Source organism: Amblyomma mixtum, chromosome 9, assembly GCF_055824585.1.
Source record: "Amblyomma mixtum isolate Tamu chromosome 9, ASM5582458v1, whole genome shotgun sequence".
Lineage (NCBI taxonomy): Eukaryota > Metazoa > Arthropoda > Arachnida > Ixodida > Ixodidae > Amblyomma > Amblyomma mixtum.
In genome coordinates this window covers 118,881,598-118,901,099 of record NC_143020.1, presented here as the reverse complement: position 1 = coordinate 118,901,099, position 19,502 = coordinate 118,881,598, and the positions used below count along the sequence as shown (strand labels likewise).

The following is a 19,502-nucleotide window of genomic DNA, read 5'->3' as shown; positions in this document are numbered from 1 at the left end:
TTAGCAACAGCCGTTACTGGGGCATTAATTTTAAGAAATGACGCTCCTTTGCACTTAACTGCACAGAAGCAAAGCTGACACAATTATCCTTAAGTTTATAGATTTCACATGCTTCCATGATCTCCCTTGTGATTTTTTCCGCAAACCTGCGCAGAACTGTGGTCTGCTTAAAGATAGGCCGGTATTTCTTGCACAGATCGCAATCACGGCAGTGTATGCCCAGGTGTCGAGAGGCATTCTTGAAATTGTTGTTATGCTCTCCGAGCCTCTCATTCAGGCACCTCCCAGTCTGGCCGATGTAGGCTCGACCGCAGGGCAAGGGAATCGAGTACACCACGTTTTCTGTGCACGCAACGAACTGCCGCTGGTGTCTAGTGGTGCAGCTCCTACCCTGGCAGCCTGACAAGCTATATCAATTCGCTCTCGCCCTACCTTAAGCTTGCCGTCCTGGTTAGCTCAATTGGTAGAGCGACTGCTCCGGTGAAGCGGTGGTCCTGGGTTCGAACCCCGGACCAGGACGAATTTTTCTTTAACTACGAAGTTTCTGAGAAAGCTGTATAGCTTTCCTTTGTAGCCGTATGGCTGCGCTCTGGTGGATGCCAATGAGTAATTACTCCCTTATTACAAATCTACTCCACCTTGGGGGATTCCCCTAAATATTTGACCAACGGTGTCATTGGTGTAGGTGCGAGGCCGTGACGTGGCTACCTCGCGTCATCAGAGGCTTCAGTACAGTCAGATATGCTTATATAGTTAGAGCATAGTCAGATCTGCGGTATACAATTGAACATTTTATTCGTCGAAAACAGTGCACTCCGGGAGGTCATGAAGATAAGAACCGCTGTACACGTCGGTTGTAGTGACCATGCTGCTGAGACAAGTTTCTCCTACCAAACGGTGTTGGTCATAGACTTCAGCATGAGGTGGTTGCAATAGCTCTAAGAAGTCGTGCCCGATGACTGTCTCCTCCGGAGGGAGCAACGGCAGAGACCCCTTCCCTCGGCTCTCGGTAGAAACAACAGCTCCATTTTCTCCTCTGCAAGGATTGGATACATGAAAGACACGTCATCACAAGCCTTACATGAACCACGCCACTGATAGCCTGCAATAAAATACTTTGCATCTTCACGCATACCCATTACCGTTGTGTGCCCTGGTTTCTACGCCACTGGATTTTGTGCTTCATCTAGAACCGAATGCGAGCGGTTTTTAGTGCAGTAAGCTTATCAAGCATACGTGTGGATCAAATTGGTAAATTGCAGGGCGACTTCGAACATGTGCTCGATGTGGAGGGCTTGAAGAAGACAGCAGTAGACAAGACGCACAAGCACACACACACAGTACCAACTCGGTGGTTTGTGTTGTGTTCCGCTACCAAAGTTCGTAATGTGAGCCTGTGCGTTTCGTTTCTTCTTCCGTCTCCTTCGAGGCCTTCACGTCCGGAACGTAAATCGAACTTTTGTCCATTCCAATTGAAGAAACTTAACATGACTAAGCCAAGAACTCGCTTCCATGTGTTTAGGCTTCAAAATTACACCATAAACATCCTGCATTTCCTAATATATGCACTTTCTTCTTCATTGCAGAGGAGTGCTTACATATAACGCGTCTGTATGCGGATAACTAACGCGGGACAGCATCACGGTAACACGCGCGTTGCATGCAGCTTCTCATTCGGTAAACAGACGCGACATGATGTGCCCCATTCCACATAGAAATGTAACAACATTTGCGAATGCAAGTACTGTGACGTCATAAGAGCCTCTTTGCTCTCCTGATAGGCATCCCTCCTTGTCTCATTGGCAGTGACACCTAGAGCTGCGGACTGAAGAATGCGAAGAGCCTGCTCAGCCCAGTAACGGGGTGGATGGCTCAGTATAGTGCTGGCAAATGACTAATTATTCTGTACCTGTTTGTGACAAATATTACACTAACCAATTTATATCGGCTTGGTGATGTGCAGTGTCACCCGCAGCAAGCTTTCCTAGCAACCTTTTCATCTCATCTTCACCTGATGCCCCACCTAATCCATCAAATATTTCGTTCCTTATACTTGCTTTTTGTGTCAGCAGGGAAACACTTATCCTTTTGTGAGTTTACGTCAGCTCAGAGAGTCTTACTGTTCTTATGCTAACAGAAACTTGGTATCATAATTCAAGCAATCAGCTCCTCCTTCCTGGGTAAGATAACCACTTTTTAATCGATTTAATAAACGCGGTGGTGGTGCAGCTATTAACGTTGAAACAAGCCAGAAATGCGACCTTGTTCCCGAATTTAGCATTCTAAACAGCGATTAGGAAATTTTAACATTGGAACGGGATTCGGAGATACTGTCGGTTGTTTATAGGCCCCATGATTGCAATACGTCATGTTTTTTTTTTCAGTTCATATGACAAATGACTGAATTACGTGGAAGGGGGTGTACTCCTTTGTCAAGCCCATCTGAGGCTTTTTTCGGTGGACCTACTAACATCTCCTGATGTTGAAATAAAGGCATTTGTATTTGTATTTGTATTTCTAACCATTTTCGTTTCATTTGTGGGGAAGATTTCAGCGAACCTCTTGGAACGTAACAAATCGCAACTGAACCTCCACATAAAATTGCATAGGCACAGTTTGTGAAAGTCATTACGGCACCAACTCATGTGACGGTATCTGCTTCCTCTAGCCTCGTCTCGTAACAAACATTCAAAAGATTGCTGAGCATGCTGGTACTCTGAGCTGAGCGATCACTGCGCGGTTTTCATGTCCTATCGGGAAAAAACAATATCAAAACTTGGACATGAACCGTATGTAGTGCAACACGTAACTCACGACCGTCCAAAGTCATTAAAGTATGACATCTGTGGATATGATTGGTTTTTCCTTCTTGGAATAGCCGTTGCTAACGTCGCCTATAAGAAATTCATGATGACATTTAAGTGCATGTATCGGAAACACTGTAGCATAAAAAAATCCAGAGATGTACCAGAGAGCAGTGGGTGACTCTGTCTCTTAGTGAGGAGATATAGGGAAATAAACAAGCTTTATCATACCTTTCTAAACACCCGCCTAACTACAATTCTCATCGCATTTAAAAAAAATGAGAAACAAATTAAATCGTGAACTTAAACAAGCCAAGGCCGCTTACTACAAGACACTGTTCGCGGCGCGGTGAATAAATGCCCAAATGCTTTTTGGGGAGTGGTAAATAGCGTCTTAGGTCGTAGAAGAAACAGTTTGTAACCTGTAAAATGGTTTGGTTTGGTTGGTTTATTTTGGCTTAACCTCCCGAAGGAACTCAGTCTATGAGAGACGCCGTAGTGAAGGGCTCCGGAAATTTCGACACCTGGGGTTCTTTAACGTGCACTGACATCGCACAGCACACGGGCCTCTAGAATTTTGCCTCCATCGAAATTCGACCGCCGCGGCCGGGATCGAACCCGCGTCTTTCGGGTCAGGAGCCGAGCGCCGGAACCACTGAGCCACCGCGGCGGGGCGTAACCTGTAAAATTAATTATCAAAAATATGAGTGCCGTGGAAAAGAGCTTGTTGATAATTTTAACAAAGACTTCGTGAACGTTAGCCATATTCTCAGCGGCGGCCGTAGTCACTGCATTATTATTAGACCATTCCCTCAAAAGCTGTTTGCTTGAGTCCGCATAGAGACACGAAGTCTGCTCAACATTTACGAACTTAAAAAAAAAAGCACTGCCTTAGATATCAGTAATATTCAAAATGAACCTGTCAGATATGTATTGGAATCCATTCACCCAGTTCCTGCTCATATCTTTAATTTATTTCAGCAATCTTCACTGTACATCTCAAAGGCGGTAACAGAAAGGAAGTTTCGAATTATAGACCAATATTAATTGTAGTGCTTTTATACAAAGAATGAGAAAAATAATATTTACTATGTTGCCACGTTTTTTTTTTGATGCACGAAATACCATTACTGAATGTCAATTTTGTTTTAGGAGAGGCAGGTCTACCGAAACAACGTTATTAACGCTGAAAGATGTAATACTGCTTAATTTTTGAAAGCAATATTTTCGTGTGGTCTCTTTATTGACTTCAGCAATGTCTTTGACTGTCCTGAATCACGAAATTTTACCGTGTGAATTGTCCGCTTACGGTATCCGAGGTACACGTCTCGTCCTGCTGAAATCATAATTGCACAACAGGAAACTATTGGTTTATATAAACAATGAACGCTCCTATTTCTTAACAATGTCAAGTAGCGTCCCTTAAGGAAGCGTATTAGGTCCAGTAATGTTCAGCATCCACGTAAATTATATTGTAAATATCGATAACAGTGCTACCTTACAATATACGCAGGTGATACCATTATCGTTCTTTCTGGTTTGGAGGCTAATGACCTAATCTGAAAATGCAATTATTTGCAAGATGAATTGCATAGCTTATCCATCGAAATTTTTTTAAAAAACCAAAGCAATCCTTTCTTAAGCCGGGAATAAAACCGTCAACTTAACACATCCGCTTCGTTACGCTTATCAGGATGTCCAGTTCGTAATGCAGCACATAATTCTTGATGTCATATTTTCTCAACAGCTTAATTGGGATCAGCATGTCCCTAATATTTGCAACAAATTATAGGCTGCAGCAGGGACACTGACTCGATGTCCCGATTTATTACCAACAAACGTTACAAATATGCAAAGCGCTGTTCGTGTCCAACAAAAACTACTGCAGTCTAGCTTGGGCTACTACGACACAGGCGAACATCACCAAACTACAATGCCTGCAGGAAAGAATTATCAGACAGCTGACAAACAGATTATTTCTCTTCAATGCATACGGAATTTAGAAGATACAACGTTATTAAGCTTCAATACTGGCGTCATTTTCTAATACTACGCTCATTTTATTTTCCTCTGCCTAGTCGAAAAATTTCTCAAGAGATATTTCATGTTTATCATGTACCCGAAACACCGATGCGTGGTTCATTCCAAGGGTCTGCAATGATGATAAACTTGAGACACTGCAGTATGCTGTGAAATATTTTCTAAATAAATACAAAATGGCACAAAAGCCCCCTGTAAATATATGTAATGTTCGATCACTATTCCTGAATATGGAGTAGGCTGAGAATATTTTTGTTCAGTTACAGCTTGGTTTCGTAATTATATTTTGTATATTTGAAGTGCATTGTGTTCTAGCAGCTTACCGCTTTAAATTTACATTTTTACATTTAATACATTTTAGGCACATTTTAGCAATACACTTGTGATTGCCAACGGTACATTCTTGTTATTTTTTTTCATATGCACTGTTGCGTCGTTCTTTTCCTGTGCAGTTGTTTGTATTCTGTAGCTTGATTATTGCTGTCTATTGCCATGTTTTTGTTAGGGCCTTACTGTTGTATCATGAGTGAGATGCATCGCCATATGCCAAGTGGTAGGGTCCTTCGGCCTCGTCAAGCTTTTCAGCAGTCTTTAGCCCTGCGACCCTTCAAGGGTGTTTTCTGTGCAAATAAGGAAATCAAATAAAAGAAATGAAATGAGCGTATATTGTGCTGCTAAACGATTATTACTATTGGCCTCAACAGCCTTCAGAAAATGGCCTGAAAGTTTTGATGTAACCTCTATTTCTAAGACAAAATTATGTGTAAAGTGAACTGTTCTGATATCTGGTGTTTACTGTCCTGAAGCAGCTTATGGCCTCAACTGAAGAAAATCTCCCTGCTTCTCCTCCACCTCTTTCAACTTGGCTTCACGGTCCTTTTTACTTTTCCAAGTCTGATGTCAAGAAAGACGCTCTGGCAATCTACATTAGTAATCACAGGATGCTCATGGGTCAAACGCATTTCTGGGCGACGCGTGTAAGCTGCTACGCAAAATGTTAGAGCTGCTGACAAATGCACCTCGATCAGTTGATCGTAACTTGCCAGTTTCTTTCATGCCTCAATTGTGAAGTTTCTTATCGTCCCGCGCCCTTGATAAAAACATGTATGGGTAACATTAGCAGTAATTCATGGTCTTCTCTATACTTTTATTTCATAGGCAGCTCTTTGAATGAAATCTAAATTGTTGCTTTTGATTTACAAAGGTTAAGAAACTGGCAACATACAAATTACGTGGCTCGTGGTTTTTTTCCATTTCATTCGTGCTTTCGAAATAAAATTCCATGCTTGTTGGAGCCTGTACAAAATGCACGCATGAGCATAGTGCACATGCTTCGCTACACTCACATATGTTAGCACTGTGCAAATACAATCGCATACTGTGCATCTCAGTAAGTGTACAGTATGCTCCCAGCGGCCCTGCGATTGCAGGGTGGTTTGATATTCCATCACGCTTTTCTTTTCTTGCCTTTTGACACAATACGTCACATAGGTTTGGTTTGGTTTGGTTTCTGGGGTTTAACGTCCCAAAGCGACTAAGGCTATGACAGACGCCGTAGTGGAGGGCTCCGGAAATTTGGACCACCTGGGGTTCTTTAACGTGCACTGACATCGCACAGTACACGGGCCCCTAGAATTTCTCCTCCAAAGAAATTCTAGCCGCCGCGGCCGGGATCGAACCCGCGTCTTTCGGGACTGCAGCCGAGCACCGTAACCGCTGAGCCACCGCGGCGGCCCAATACGTCACATAGGGGCAGTAAACATTAAAGCATCGTGAAGCTGGGGCGCGAAAGTAGAAAAAAAAAACACAGGGACCACAAGAGACACCACAGGACGCTGCTGACAGTGGCGAAATGAAGTGGGGCCGCATATTGTGCGCTCTTTACCCCTTTTGTTTCTTTCCCCCCTTAAACATAGGCATGCTCGACCGCTTGTGACGTGTGGTTGACACTCGGCAAGCAATCACTGGATCCGTTATCGAAGCCGGGTCTGAACAATGGAGAAGAGGCTGAATAAAAGGAGATATTGTCTTAACGAGGCAAGTTTTCCAGTCTAGATTTTACCGCAGAAGCTTCAAAATGTACGCGTACCAACATGTTTTACAGGCTTCTATTATGCTATAAATACTCTTCACAACAACGTGATACTACCTTCACTGTACTTGGACAAATGAGAGGACATAACAGCTGCCGTAACACTCGACACAAAGAAACTCTGATCACTCCAACACCAAGAACTTGCTCTATGAACCAGTCCTTAAGTTACAGCCTTCCCGTCTTGCTAAACAAACTAAGCCATGACAATTTTGATATTACCAGAAATTCAAAACACAATATCCGTGACTACTGCCGTGACAATTTCAGTTTGTGAAAGAGGCAGACATGAATTTTCTTGTTCATTGTTTGTAACTTCTATCGCGTATTTTCTAGTTATTTATAACTTTTGGTTTGAGTACATGTGTGTATTGCGATTTTTTTTGCATGCGTATTCGCGCTTAGCGTAAGTGAGGATCTGTATTGCCTACCCATGTCATTACGAAGTGATGTGAATGATGTGACCCTCGCCTTCCTTCTGCACTGCCACTATCTCAAGGAGTCCGGACCTTCAGTCAAGCTGTGACCCCAGCTTTTAGTCCCGGCTCCTCCTTTGCAAGAAAGGAAAATAAACTTGAACTTGATGTCTAGCTGCCAGTTTTGCTGAACATTACGCGCTTTTTGCGCTGCTGCGAGGGCTCAGCGCTGGTCTACTCAGTGACTAGCAGTAGTTGCTTTGAACATACCTGCGAATTGATTCCGAGGAACGCCTCGTGCCGCCCCGATGTTCACTGAAGAGGTCAACTATAAGGGCACCCAGTTTGCTGATATCTCCCTGGCAGCTAACGCAGCCGATCACGAAAAGGACGACCAAAGATGACACTATCAGTGTAATGCAGAACATGACGAGTGCGCACAGTCCATCCACAGAGAAGCCCACGGGTGAGAAGTAAAGCGCCGGCACGAGGGCAATCAGCACGGCTGGAAGTAGCGCCGCAGAAGACATGCTCCAGTTGTGCAAGTCGTCAGGGGCATCACCCTCCAAATCATCATCAGCCTCCTGGAAGAGCGCGCATGAAAGGCAGTCAGTTTTGCTTTAGTAACAAAGTGGGCGGCATTCGGAACAACAAGCGCGGGAGAAAAATGACAAAGGTTTACCAGGCGCAGCTACTCCACGGTGCAGAACTAAAAGTTATGAGCAAAGGAGGCGAACTAAGGAAAACAGTGCTAGCATATTTGCTTAGCCTTGAAAAAATCTATCAGCTCCTTTCTATCTTTCTAATTTTTCAAGCAGATATTTAAATACAAAACCAAGACATCGCTATAGCGCCTTTCGTGTGTGGGAATGGTCTCCTGCCACTCCTCCGTGTCGCCTACTCACCTGATATGCGCTTCCTGGGGGCGTGTAAATAGATGCTGATGCGCCCGTAACGAGCTCCTCCAACTGGAGTTCAATATCACTTTCCGTTTCTTCAGTATCACTTCCCGTTTGTACAGTACTCAGCAAGTGGCTGTCCTCGAGCACTTCGGTTGCCTGCCCAGGAAATGGAAGGCAAGAGCGGGGCGTCACAACCGCAGTTCAGTTAAAGCGTTGGCTACCGGCTAGTCGCGTAATGCGGTGGGTGCGAGAAGTCGTAATTTATTTTTGTTTTGTTTTAGAAACATTACTGCAATATGCACGGAACATTTAAGAACTACAAGTAATTTTACAGGACCAGCACAGGCAGAGTTGCTTATGCTAGAGAGATGAGGCTCTCGGTGATTGAATACGAGGTCTCGTTGTACGCAAAGGTTCGTCAAGTTAATTGCAGCTAGGGACGATCGCTTAAAAAACTTTCCTTCTGCCTTCAAGCCTTGTAGAAAGTATGGCTGAATGTACTATATCAACCTCTAGTCCGCTATAAATTGCTAGTCCTTGAGGGTAATGGACTGGATTCGAAGGGAAGGCAAGCGCAGCAGGGGGCGTCAGAAGGTTAGGTGGGCGGATGAGATAAAGAAGTTTGCGGGGATACGGTGGTCGTAACTGGCAAATGACAGGGTTAATTGGACAGACATGGGAAAGGCCTTTTGCCTGCAGTGGGTGTAGTAAGATCGATGATAAGGACGACTATATCAAATTGGAGTATATAGCAAAAAAAAGCTGTTCGCAATGCGAATTTTCGATGCCGACATAGTGTTGTGACCCTACTTCGATGGATCTGCGACCGAAGGCCCCATTTTCCACTTAGCCGACACCTGGCGACTCATGAGGAATTCCTTCTACTAAAGAACCCGCTTTCAGCAGCGTGCTAAATCTCTGCGCCTGCGGAATGCCACCAAAATAGCAACGAAAGCCCATCTCAGACCAGGCTAGTTAACTAGCACCACACGACGTGCCGTCAAACGTCTGTCCATGCCGGGGACAACTCTTCACCCGCCCCCTTGTTCGGGAGCCCGAAATAACATGACCTTCCTACAGTTGTGGGTGTGTCGAACCACCCATGGCCTTGCTTCTGTGACCACCGTGGTCCAAGAACAAGGCTTTCGCGTCTTATTAACGCCGGATGTTCCCGAAGGTCAACGGATAAAAAAGGAAGATCCCCAGCAACAGCCTAGGGATAATTTTCGACGACAGGGCCCATGGGCAGCGTCATAAAAAGCCGCGAGAATCGCCAGGGTGTCACTAAAAGTATCTCCGTCACGCTGAATCTCTAATAATTTATTTGCAAGAGCAGTCTGCCTTTCATTACTGCTAATGCCTGTCGAGATGGTTGCTATTCAAGGAACCTACGCATCTGAGATCTAATTAAGACCACCTGATATATTTCTGAGGTAAACTGCTGCAGTATATGTCATCAGCATAAGCTCCCGGATTATTTTTTCCCACCTGATGCAGGTCATTTAAGGTACGTGGAAGCTTACTTAGGTGATGGCGCTTCAGGAATGCGATTCGTGCTGACAGTTCGATCGCCAGATCTTTAGCCTCCTGCTTGAATAGATCCCACTTCTCAAAAGACCGAAAGGTCCCCAGGAGCCCACGCAGCTTTTAAACAAGAAGTGACAGTGCGCTGATAAATTTCGTTCGTCAGGAGTTAACTATTCAGCTTCTAGAACTCCCGCCGAGGATGGAGATTAAGGGAATCATTACTCATTGACATCCACCCAAGCATAGCCATACAGCTACAAAGGAAAGCTATACAACTTTCTCAGGAACTTCGCAGTTAAAGAAAAATTAGTCCTAATTCGAGGTTACTACAAATTACATTATTACAAATCTACTCCACCATGGGGGCTTCCCCTTAAGATTTGACCAGGATGGAGAATACGACGGCTGCAGCTTCCTATCTGAGGAGGCACCATATAATGATCACTAAATAAAATAGGCCGCACCCATTAGCCGTGTACCCTAGGTAACATTCCAGCAGAAACATAGATCCTGTATAGCGGCGCGTTTGAGGACGACTGGAAAATGAACACTATCGCATTTTTGTTGCCCAATGTCTACAAGCTTGTGTTCACACAGCATTTAGTTAAAATAGCTCAACTAGGGTCATACGCACACATAGCATTGATCGGTCCTCATCATTCGAACACAACTGAAATCACCAAGCAATATGATGTTGCGATCCATGCCCACAACTTCGACGTTTGAAGCTGAATAAAGGCACGTCTGGTGAATGCGCAGTTCTTAAAAATGCATCTTCGAGATATATACTGAGGTTTACATGAGTAATTCTGAACATGTTAATTATAGACGTCAAAATCAAGCGAGTACCGAATTTCCTCCACTCCCGGTAAATGTCCTCCGTGCTTGGCGTCCAAGTCTCTGGAAGTTTAGTGCATGCATTCGTAGCGCCATCATGCGGCGTGCACTGAAAAACCCCCACGCAGTATACGGCGCTAGCCCAGCAGAAGGCGCATGTGGCGGACCGCACACAGCTTTCGCATTTCCCCACGTAAGGAGATTTAAACGCACCTCTTAATTTTTAAACTTGACATCCAAAAACAGTTTTATTGCGAAAGCAATACTGCTTGCACTTCTCTGCCACCGATGGAGGTTCATCCTTCGCTCCGGCGCGGCTGCGGCACGCTACCACGTGACCGCGTGACGTCACAAGAGGAGAGCCGGGGGCCCATCTCGTCTAATCGATGGAGGGTCATTAATTTAATTAATTAAATTTATTAATTTATTTATTGAAACAATTCAATTGATTTATTAAAGTATGTTAATTAATTAATTAATTAATTACACTTAATGCCGAAGAAGAATCTATGAGTAGTGCGGAGCGATATAATCACAAGAGAAGAAAACGCCGTGCGGAAGAAACGCCGGAACAGAAAGAAGAGCGGCTTGCTAAAAGAAGAGTGCAGTATACAGACAAGAAGAACGAGCAGGGCATTGTGGTGATTCGAGACGGTGACATCGCGGCTCAGCGACGTGAAGAACAAGAGATAAGAGTTCGCCAGATCGAGTCTGCTACGCGTGAATTCGAGAAACGAAACTACCAGCAGAACCAAGCGCAGCCAGGTGTTATTGCTTTCGCAATCAGCCAGGCTTAACCAAGCTAAGCCTTCAGCAATTTTTTTATATTCGCAATTATAATCTAATCGCAACATCCTATTCCTCTTATGGTACCTTGTTGCGCAGGTTGGTGACTGAACGTTATGAAGGAACAGCGAGCTAAAGGAACGACAGGACAATAGAGAGCACACACACAAGCGAGGCTTAAAGCCCTCGTCTGTGTCTATTCTCTTCTATCCCGTTTCTTCATTGCTGTGTTAATTCATAATGCTCATACGCTGCATACAGGGTGCTGAATGAGTTCCATACTGGTTTCAGTTTCTCATTTATTTTATTTATTTTTATTCATTTACAGATGCTACAATCCACAAGGGATCTTAGCAGGGGGGATTAAACAGCACCAAAAATAATCGCAGGCAAGAGAACAAAGTGAAAACAAACCACACTGCCAGGTCATTACAACAATGTACACAATGCACTTCAGAATGGGCAGAAGAGTGCACTACAAGAAAAAAAAAATAAAGCAAAATAGGCATATCACGCCAAAAAAGTTGTGAATTTTTTTTTTGTTTACCGAAAAAGGCCACATGGCAAATTTATTCTCCTTCTAGCCCCACGCTGTCAAAGGGGCACTTCACGAGTGCAAGTTCATTTACCTCAACTGATACCAAATTTCCACTTTTACTAGCCGAGACACAATGTTCAGTAAAGGCTGTTAGCTCACGTACAATGGGTGTACAAACAAATACAGTAGTAGAGAATAGCACTTTTCAACCACCAGGAGCATGTAGAAGCGCAATAGGATATGGTCAGCGTATGCACATGTTCTAATTGTGTGATGTGGTGTCTCATCTTTCCCAATTTTGATTTACGTGTTGAGCTGCAGGCTTCTAACACTAAACAGATGCTAGTGGCCAGCCATACCTGCACCATGGTGCCGTGACGGCCACTGCTGTTACCGTCGAACGTGCGGGGAACCGAAGTGTGGTCCGAGTACCGGCGCCATCTTCTTTTATGCCAATATGCCTTCCTGCGGACCACCTGCTGACGAACAGGACGCCAGAGTTATGGATCGCCGTTTCTTGAACAGCCGCCAAATTCAGCGCGAAGATCTCGCAGGGTTGAAGTAAAACTGCACACTGTGATCGCTAACCTTTTAATTACCACTATATACAAATGTGTTTTGAGTGAATGATTAAATAAATGGGAGCGCAAGGAGACGAGGACTAGACGAGACAAGGACGGCGCTCGTTGTCTCGTCTAGTCCTCGTCTCCTTGCGCTGCCATTTATTTGTTCAAGACATGTGCCAACATGCCCAATTTTCCACGTTAGTGGCTGATTAATTTGTCTGCCACACAGGCATTTTGAAGGCTCTTGAGCCGACAGTCTATGGACTCAAAGGCAGTCGAGCGCTTCTACACGGCTTGTTCCGATGGCCATCGAGTCAACGGGGCATCACGGAACTCTATCGAGATGTCGAGGGCCTTCCAGCGTTGTCCAAGGTTGATAGCGTTGCTTCGAGCGGTGCCAACGCGCACTCTGGTACACGATGCGTTCACGGTACAAAAGCATGAACAAACATCATTCTCTCAAACTTTAATGCAAGCAGTAAAATATCACTTTCTACAATAATTAAAAAATTGTACCGCTTTGGTTTAAGGCGCATTAATTTCACACTCTGCATCACAGTAACCAAATGCATTTGACCAGCAAACAATGAAAAGCTCAGCCATATTGGTTCATTTTTTATTTGTACCTGTGGTTGGTACCAGGTGTTTTCCGTCCCCCTTATTTTTTTTTATCTCTTAACTCTTTTGCTTCATTTTGTTTTCCTCTGGTACGACTACGCCATCGCAGCCAGATAAACAAAAAAGCACATCGGCGCGAGCGCTGCGGTAGGTGCCGGGGGAGAGGGGAAACTTGATGCTGATATATGTCTGGGAGGATAGCCTTGCCGACTTGTGTCACCGGAAAGAAAACGGTATCATGTACGACGAAATCGCGCGGTCTCCTCGTGAAGCTGGGCACAACAGGACGCTTGCCCAATTTCCCCCCAAAATTGAAAACTCGGGACAAATGTACCGGTGACTTTTTCATGCGCGCAGAATAAAATTATGCGGTCGGTCGAGTTAAAAAGTTCCCAACCCTGTCAGCGTTGTTTTTGAGATGCCTTTTATGGCGCGATATTTAGTTTTTCACTGCGTTTGAAACAAGCCGCATCTTTCGCAGCAGCACTGTTTGTAAACATCAAGAGCAAGTTTTTAGACTAAAGTGATTAAAGCCAACCCAGTTTTGCTTGGAATAGTGCAAGAGAGCACAAGATTGTTGTTCGTCACAGCAGTTCCCTTTATTCTCTTTTTTCTGAGCCGTCCTTACAAAGAACTTTAAGCTTGTGACTGTGGAGGAGGACGACTGGCGCAGGAGGCATCACGTGGGAGTGCGCTTGACGCATACACCAATTTCTTGGCTAGTTGCCGCTGAATGATCCGTTAACGACGCAGGAGAGGGACATCACAGTTGAACGAGTATGCTATACTATTTTTGCAGCTTTTAGCAGTCAGTGTTGCACAACACGCTTTTAAATGCAAGAGCTAATTAAACTCGGTCATTCTCTGCAATAGTACTTTCCAAATGCTTATCCTGAAGTTCAATGTTTCCAGCTGCTGTTTTTTTTTTTGCACTTGTATGTTATTCCCACTCCCCTCTGTAACGCCTTACGGCCCTAAGGGTAACTAAATAAATGAATAAATAAAATGTTTGCAAGTGTCGGGTGGAAATTACAGTAATCACCCATCGAGGATAATAGCTGAAGAGCACATTAAGTGATTTTAGGCAGTAGGCCTGCACGGGAACGCTTTTATTTAAAGCTTTTCGAACGAAATTTATGTCGAGACACTCTCAGTACCATAATGGCAGTTAACACAGTATAACAGGGCTTGCCTTAAATATTCATTGTGAGAATTAACACTAACACTATGCCATGTTTACTTCAGCCTAGTCATGTCAATAAAGTCAGCAGCATGCGCTGCCTAAGAAGAATGTAACAGACTTCTAGGCACCTAGTTTCAGATGTAAATGTGAACTGTGCATCTTTGCAAAATGAACCTTAAGCCAATTGTTCTCTTCTTGCCCAGCGTGATGTTGTCATGACTGCCACGCGGATAATTATTCGCACGGAGCACGACGAGAGCGATGAAAGCCTCGCCGGCACATCGGCACCGGCTGGCGATGACCCCTCTGCTAGATTGCCAGTTTTCTATGCCTGGACCATTCCTGCCGCCTCACTCGATGGAGCTTTCGGCTTCAAGAATTCGGCGTCAGCGTTCTCTACAAGTCATGGCGCGAGAACTGCACCACTGACTGCGTGTCATGAGCCCCTCTCGGCGCATCTCCGAAACAAAACGATGACGTCGCGTTCATTGGACATTTCAGAGGCTGCACTTTCAGGCCACAGCAACTTTCGGACACCGACCTACAACACCTCATCAGGTACCTGGAACGCATGACTCCTTCGCGTCCTCCAGCGTATCTTGCGCGGGTTATCCACTGCTGTCTGCAAAACAATCACTGTGAAGAACTTCGCTTCGAATGAGGCCGCCTATGTTGTTGCTCTTAGAGCCTTCGAACAGTTCCGCGTGCTTCGCACCCTACTCTGCATTTGAAAAAAATAATCTGCCCGTCACTATGAGCCGACGTCCCGCGATACGTGAAAACTTGTCGCGACTGAGAGCTACGGCCACCAGTACTTTGAAGCCGATGCCACCACCAAAAGACCTCTCGAGCAGATTGGTATGGGCGTGCTTTGCCCTTTCCTGACGTCGAGGTGCGGAAACCAGTGGATTATAGTGGCGACCGACTATCTGACGCCAAAGCAAAAGCACTCCCTAGCAGCACACCAACAGAATTCATTACATATTTCATAGAATGCATTCCCCTCCGACAAGTGGGCATCATGCTGACAGAAAATAAAATGTTTCCCCTTTTGGATCGTTTCTTGAGCCTTGCCTCTTTTCTGACATTTCGTTAGGATACTTTCTAGCTAAAATGGTTTCATGCCGCTTCCTGGCTTCTTTATAAACAGTTCCGTGTACATACATTACATTCATGTGATAAATATACGAAACAAGAAAACTAGTACCAGTGGCCGAGTACTGTGAGGTGTCAGGAAGAGCAGCGGTTCGATTTGCGCTCTTAATAGTTCTAATCTCGCCATAGCTGCAAAATATTTTAACGCTATAAGGCCCCGTGTCACACAAAGGCCAACGTCATCGTCGGCTTCGGTGTCGGAGTCGTTGGCACTGAGCGCAAAATCCACAAAAAATCCTCAGTGGAGCAACATTATAACAGGTGAGTAGGGTGGGCCATTTAGGTCTCATGACCTTGTGACTTATTTATTTCAAATAACGTTATTTCAGCATCAACGAAACTGCAATACTCGTGATGCTGCAAGGTGCCAGCAAATTAAGCCTCAATGGCTCTACAAAGGACAGCACCCCGTTCACAGAGCGAAACAGCAGGAACAAAACAAAGAAAAGCTCACAAGCATAGCAACGTAGCGCAGCATGCATATAGGCGGCATGCTTTTAACCTGCCTCCTAAATGTGACCGGACTAAAACTGCGGGCACAAAATTGCATATTTTAACCATAACTACTGTAACGATGCGCGTACTTTGTATAGATTAGTTTGATGCTTTATCACAGGCAATATGAGTTTGTGGTAGTAAGTGCGGTAAGTTGTTATGACTGGTCGCGACAGGTTGCTCGGGAAGAGCAACTTCCCTCTTACAAGCCCCATCGGTGGCAGCACCTGCCACTGCAGGGCAGTGTTGCACTGCTTATGCGCGGCACTACTGCGCCAGGAGTGGGATGAGGACTCCCAGCGATCTAGGATGTAGAGAATGACATGCTCCTCTTATAAGTACATTAAAGCTAACGCGACATACCCTTAAGGGGGCGCCTAAGTTTCCCCTCCAATTTTTGTTCATTTCTTGTGAATGCCATTTTAGCGGTGATTTTTTTCTTTGCAAACTGTGAATTTCGGTGTTTGCTTCAGAGTAAACTTCACTGCAGCAGAATTGTTCAACTTATCAATATGCAGCGGTCTGTCGAGTAGTTTTCTTCGTCGTCTTCGCCCTGATTGTGTGAGGATGTTCGAATGAGAATGTCGTGAACGAGAGCGAAAAGTATTCTATGCTTAAAATGCCCAGAAAATACAGTCCACACCTCAGTTCCGATGCAGATACAGTCGGCGAACGAATCGAGATTAAGAATTTTTATACTTCCTCAGAAAATTCTTGTTACCCCAATTCAACAGCGACGTGAAAGCGGAGTAAAATATAGTTCGCTGACACTGAACATGTGTGGATTTTAGGTACTGATGAAAACACAAAATATTTCTTCCTAATACGGAGCAAATGAAATAAATGTACCGATTTCATCTGAAGAATGTTGGAAAAAAAAAAAGCCCAAACCCTCACATGGTAAGAAAAAGCGTCCCTCCACGATAATCCGGTCGCATAATATACTGGCCAGAACAGGAGGAAGTGAAGTGATGCCGCAAATATCTGCAGGTGAGTACTCGTTTTCTCGAAGAAGCGTTTGGCTTTGCTCCTGTTTCTTGCTTTGAAGACAGCATAAAGCCCTTCTATTTTCTGCAAAACAAAAAGCAAATTATGAGTTCTCTGGGCCGCGAAAAGGACGGAAACAACTGCAACATGCATTTCATATATATTTTAGAGCAGTTATATTTGCATAAAAAAACAATGCTCCATGATTTTGAAGATCAGGGTTCTTAGGAGGACTTCTGACAGGTTTTTTCTTGCTTTCATAATAGCGAGGGTGCGCGCGATAGCAAAATCTATTTCAGCGGAACATCTTTATTTAGAAGGAAAAAAAAAAACGCCGCTGTAGCTCAAGGCATCTGCCCTCTATACCGAAGAGCCGTACATGGGAACCCACTAAAACGGGGTCTGAATTCAAATAAAATCCTGGTATAAGAAAATGACCTCCGCTTCTGTTCGGTATAGCATCAGCAGAATAGAATTTAACGCAATGTTCGGCATGCTACTAAGAAACTAGTAAGAATTTTCTTTCTTCAACAGCATGTAAATGGCTACTTACCAACTAGGAATAAAAATATTTTCTGTTCTGAAATTTTTTTAGACATATTTGTTTTTTTTTTCGGAATAACTTGGACCTGGTTGGTATTTTCACAATGTTACAATTAGCAAATGCTTCCTAGGTCTCCGTACCACAATCCTTAACTCTGGGAGCCGCACGCGAATGCAAAGGAAGCAGGCACACTAGATTTACGTAATCTAGGGAACCAGCAAAACAAGAAGACGTAAAATGAAGTTCCAGGTGCGAGGACAGACTAAGTGTGGTTTGCTTTCACTCCCGCTCCCCCCCCCCCCCCCCCCCGCCAGAAAAAAAAAGGCTGTCCTGCTGAGAATTTAAGAGCGCAATGCACTGCCCAGATTTCATGGACGTCAGCAACTGGCGCCATCTGTTGGTAATAATAAACTCATAATTTTGAGGAAAATAGAGAGTTCCGAGAGGTTCTGTGCGAACACAGTGATTATCATGGCGGACTCGACCATGTCGCTGCACGATCTGACCTTCGTGCGCTCAAAGCCACTTCTGACAGCCATATAAAATCACTGGTATGCTCCGAACTACCTAAATTCCCGAAGTTATTTTGAGAGTTCAGCGCTACACGGCACCTCGTGCAAACGACTAGCGTTTCTTTCCACACGCTGCCCGACGGTATCTGGAAGTGTCCGCTTGCGCACTCAGTAGCCGGAAACAGTAGGCATCAGCTGCCTCTCCTTTTATTTCCCCTCTTGCACGTTATACTGTAAGTAATTAAATCTTATCGAATACTTCATTATGCTGTGCTCAGAAAGCGTGAGGGCCTCCACAAACATAAACATCTCTGCAATGCTACTAATGCGCGAGATGTGACGCGCTTTCGGAGCGGTATGTCTGTAAAAACTGCACCTTTGCAAGCTTGTCCACATACTCGTCCGCCAGCATATCGCCGCCCATTTTTGGGAAGCTGTGAAAGAGTTTTGCCGCCTCTTTGTTCAGCACACGGTGTTCTTCTTCCATTTCGTCAGTACTCAAGCCCAACTTGACAATCTGCGTGTGGCAGGCAACATTTAATCACCTGAACGTCATACCTCACCTATTCTTAGCACTGACCTGCTCCATTTCTCTCAGGTAGAATTCTTCGGCGGCGGCCACCGCCGCGAGATTGTTGGCCTCAGCGATCGCCTGCAATAGGAGAGCCACTTAACCACAACCATTTAATTTCTACAGGTGTTACTCACTTGTAAGGCAGATTTTGGTTCCGGTAGCTCGTTTCCTGCGAACGCCTTCATATAGCTCTGCGGGGAAAAACCATCACGTATACCTGTGTTATATGCAGGGGCTGGACTTTTCAGTTTACACTGAAAAACACCTGTTGATGTCCCGTGTACTTATTGTCTGAACTTCCGTTTCAGCCGAAACACTCTGTAAAAGTTTCAATTAATTCATTTTTAAAATTGGCATTTTAATCGAAAAAGGTCAGTGTTCGTGGCATACATGTCATAAGTAGCTTGATATGTAGTACCCAGTTACCGTTTACGGTTGATAGTTTATGGGGGTTTAACGCCCTAAATTGACTCAGGCAATGAGGGACGCCGTAGTGAAGGGCTCCGCATAATTTCGACCACCTGGGTTCATAAACGTGCACTGACATCGCACAGTACACTGACCTTTATAATTTCACCTCCATCGAAACTAGAGTAGTTCATATGAGAAAATTAAGAAAGTGCGTGAATCGGCAACGAATGAGACAATGGGGCCGGCGAGATTTAGTACCATGGTAGTGAGGTTTGAGGCAATGATTCGCGAACTCAGGTATGCCGTTGGAAATCGCCAGGCTCTACCCTTTAGCTGAGCGCCATAAACTGTCCCATAGTGCCGCCTGCTCACATTAATCAGCTGCTGAGGGCTGTTTAAGGGCTGTGACGTAGGTTTTCCTGCTGCATTTAAGAAGGCTGCCAACTTTTAGAATCGTAACAAGCTACTCTCAACGCGAAACTATACATAAACACCCCGAAAGTATCATGTTTTTG

General features: G+C 44.6%; 1 protein-coding gene across 8 annotated transcripts in view; it reads right to left on the bottom strand.

Annotated features, from left to right (window-relative positions):
- Positions 1-771: 771 nt before the first annotated feature.
- LOC149330958 (atlastin-1-like) overlaps positions 772-19,502 on the bottom strand; it is a 32,523-nt gene continuing 13,792 nt past the window's right edge. For 3 of the 8 annotated variants that reach the window (XM_089561674.1, XM_089561676.1, XM_089561672.1), the window contains 8 exons: positions 18,711-18,767; positions 18,583-18,654; positions 18,379-18,519; positions 16,857-17,030; positions 12,302-12,421; positions 8,258-8,410; positions 7,623-7,936; positions 772-1,036 (listed from right to left, as the gene is read on the bottom strand). In XM_089561674.1, coding sequence (XP_089417800.1) covers positions 793-1,036; positions 7,623-7,936; positions 8,258-8,410; positions 12,302-12,421; positions 16,857-17,030; positions 18,379-18,519; positions 18,583-18,654; positions 18,711-18,767 — 1,275 coding nt within the window. In that variant the 3' untranslated portion in view covers positions 772-792. Of the gene's footprint in view, positions 1,037-5,357; positions 5,465-7,622; positions 7,937-8,257; positions 8,411-12,301; positions 12,422-16,856; positions 17,031-18,378; positions 18,520-18,582; positions 18,655-18,710; positions 18,768-19,502 lie in introns of all 8 variants that reach the window. The other 5 variants (XR_016285752.1, XM_089561678.1, XM_089561677.1 and 2 more) reach the window with 5 other exon arrangements.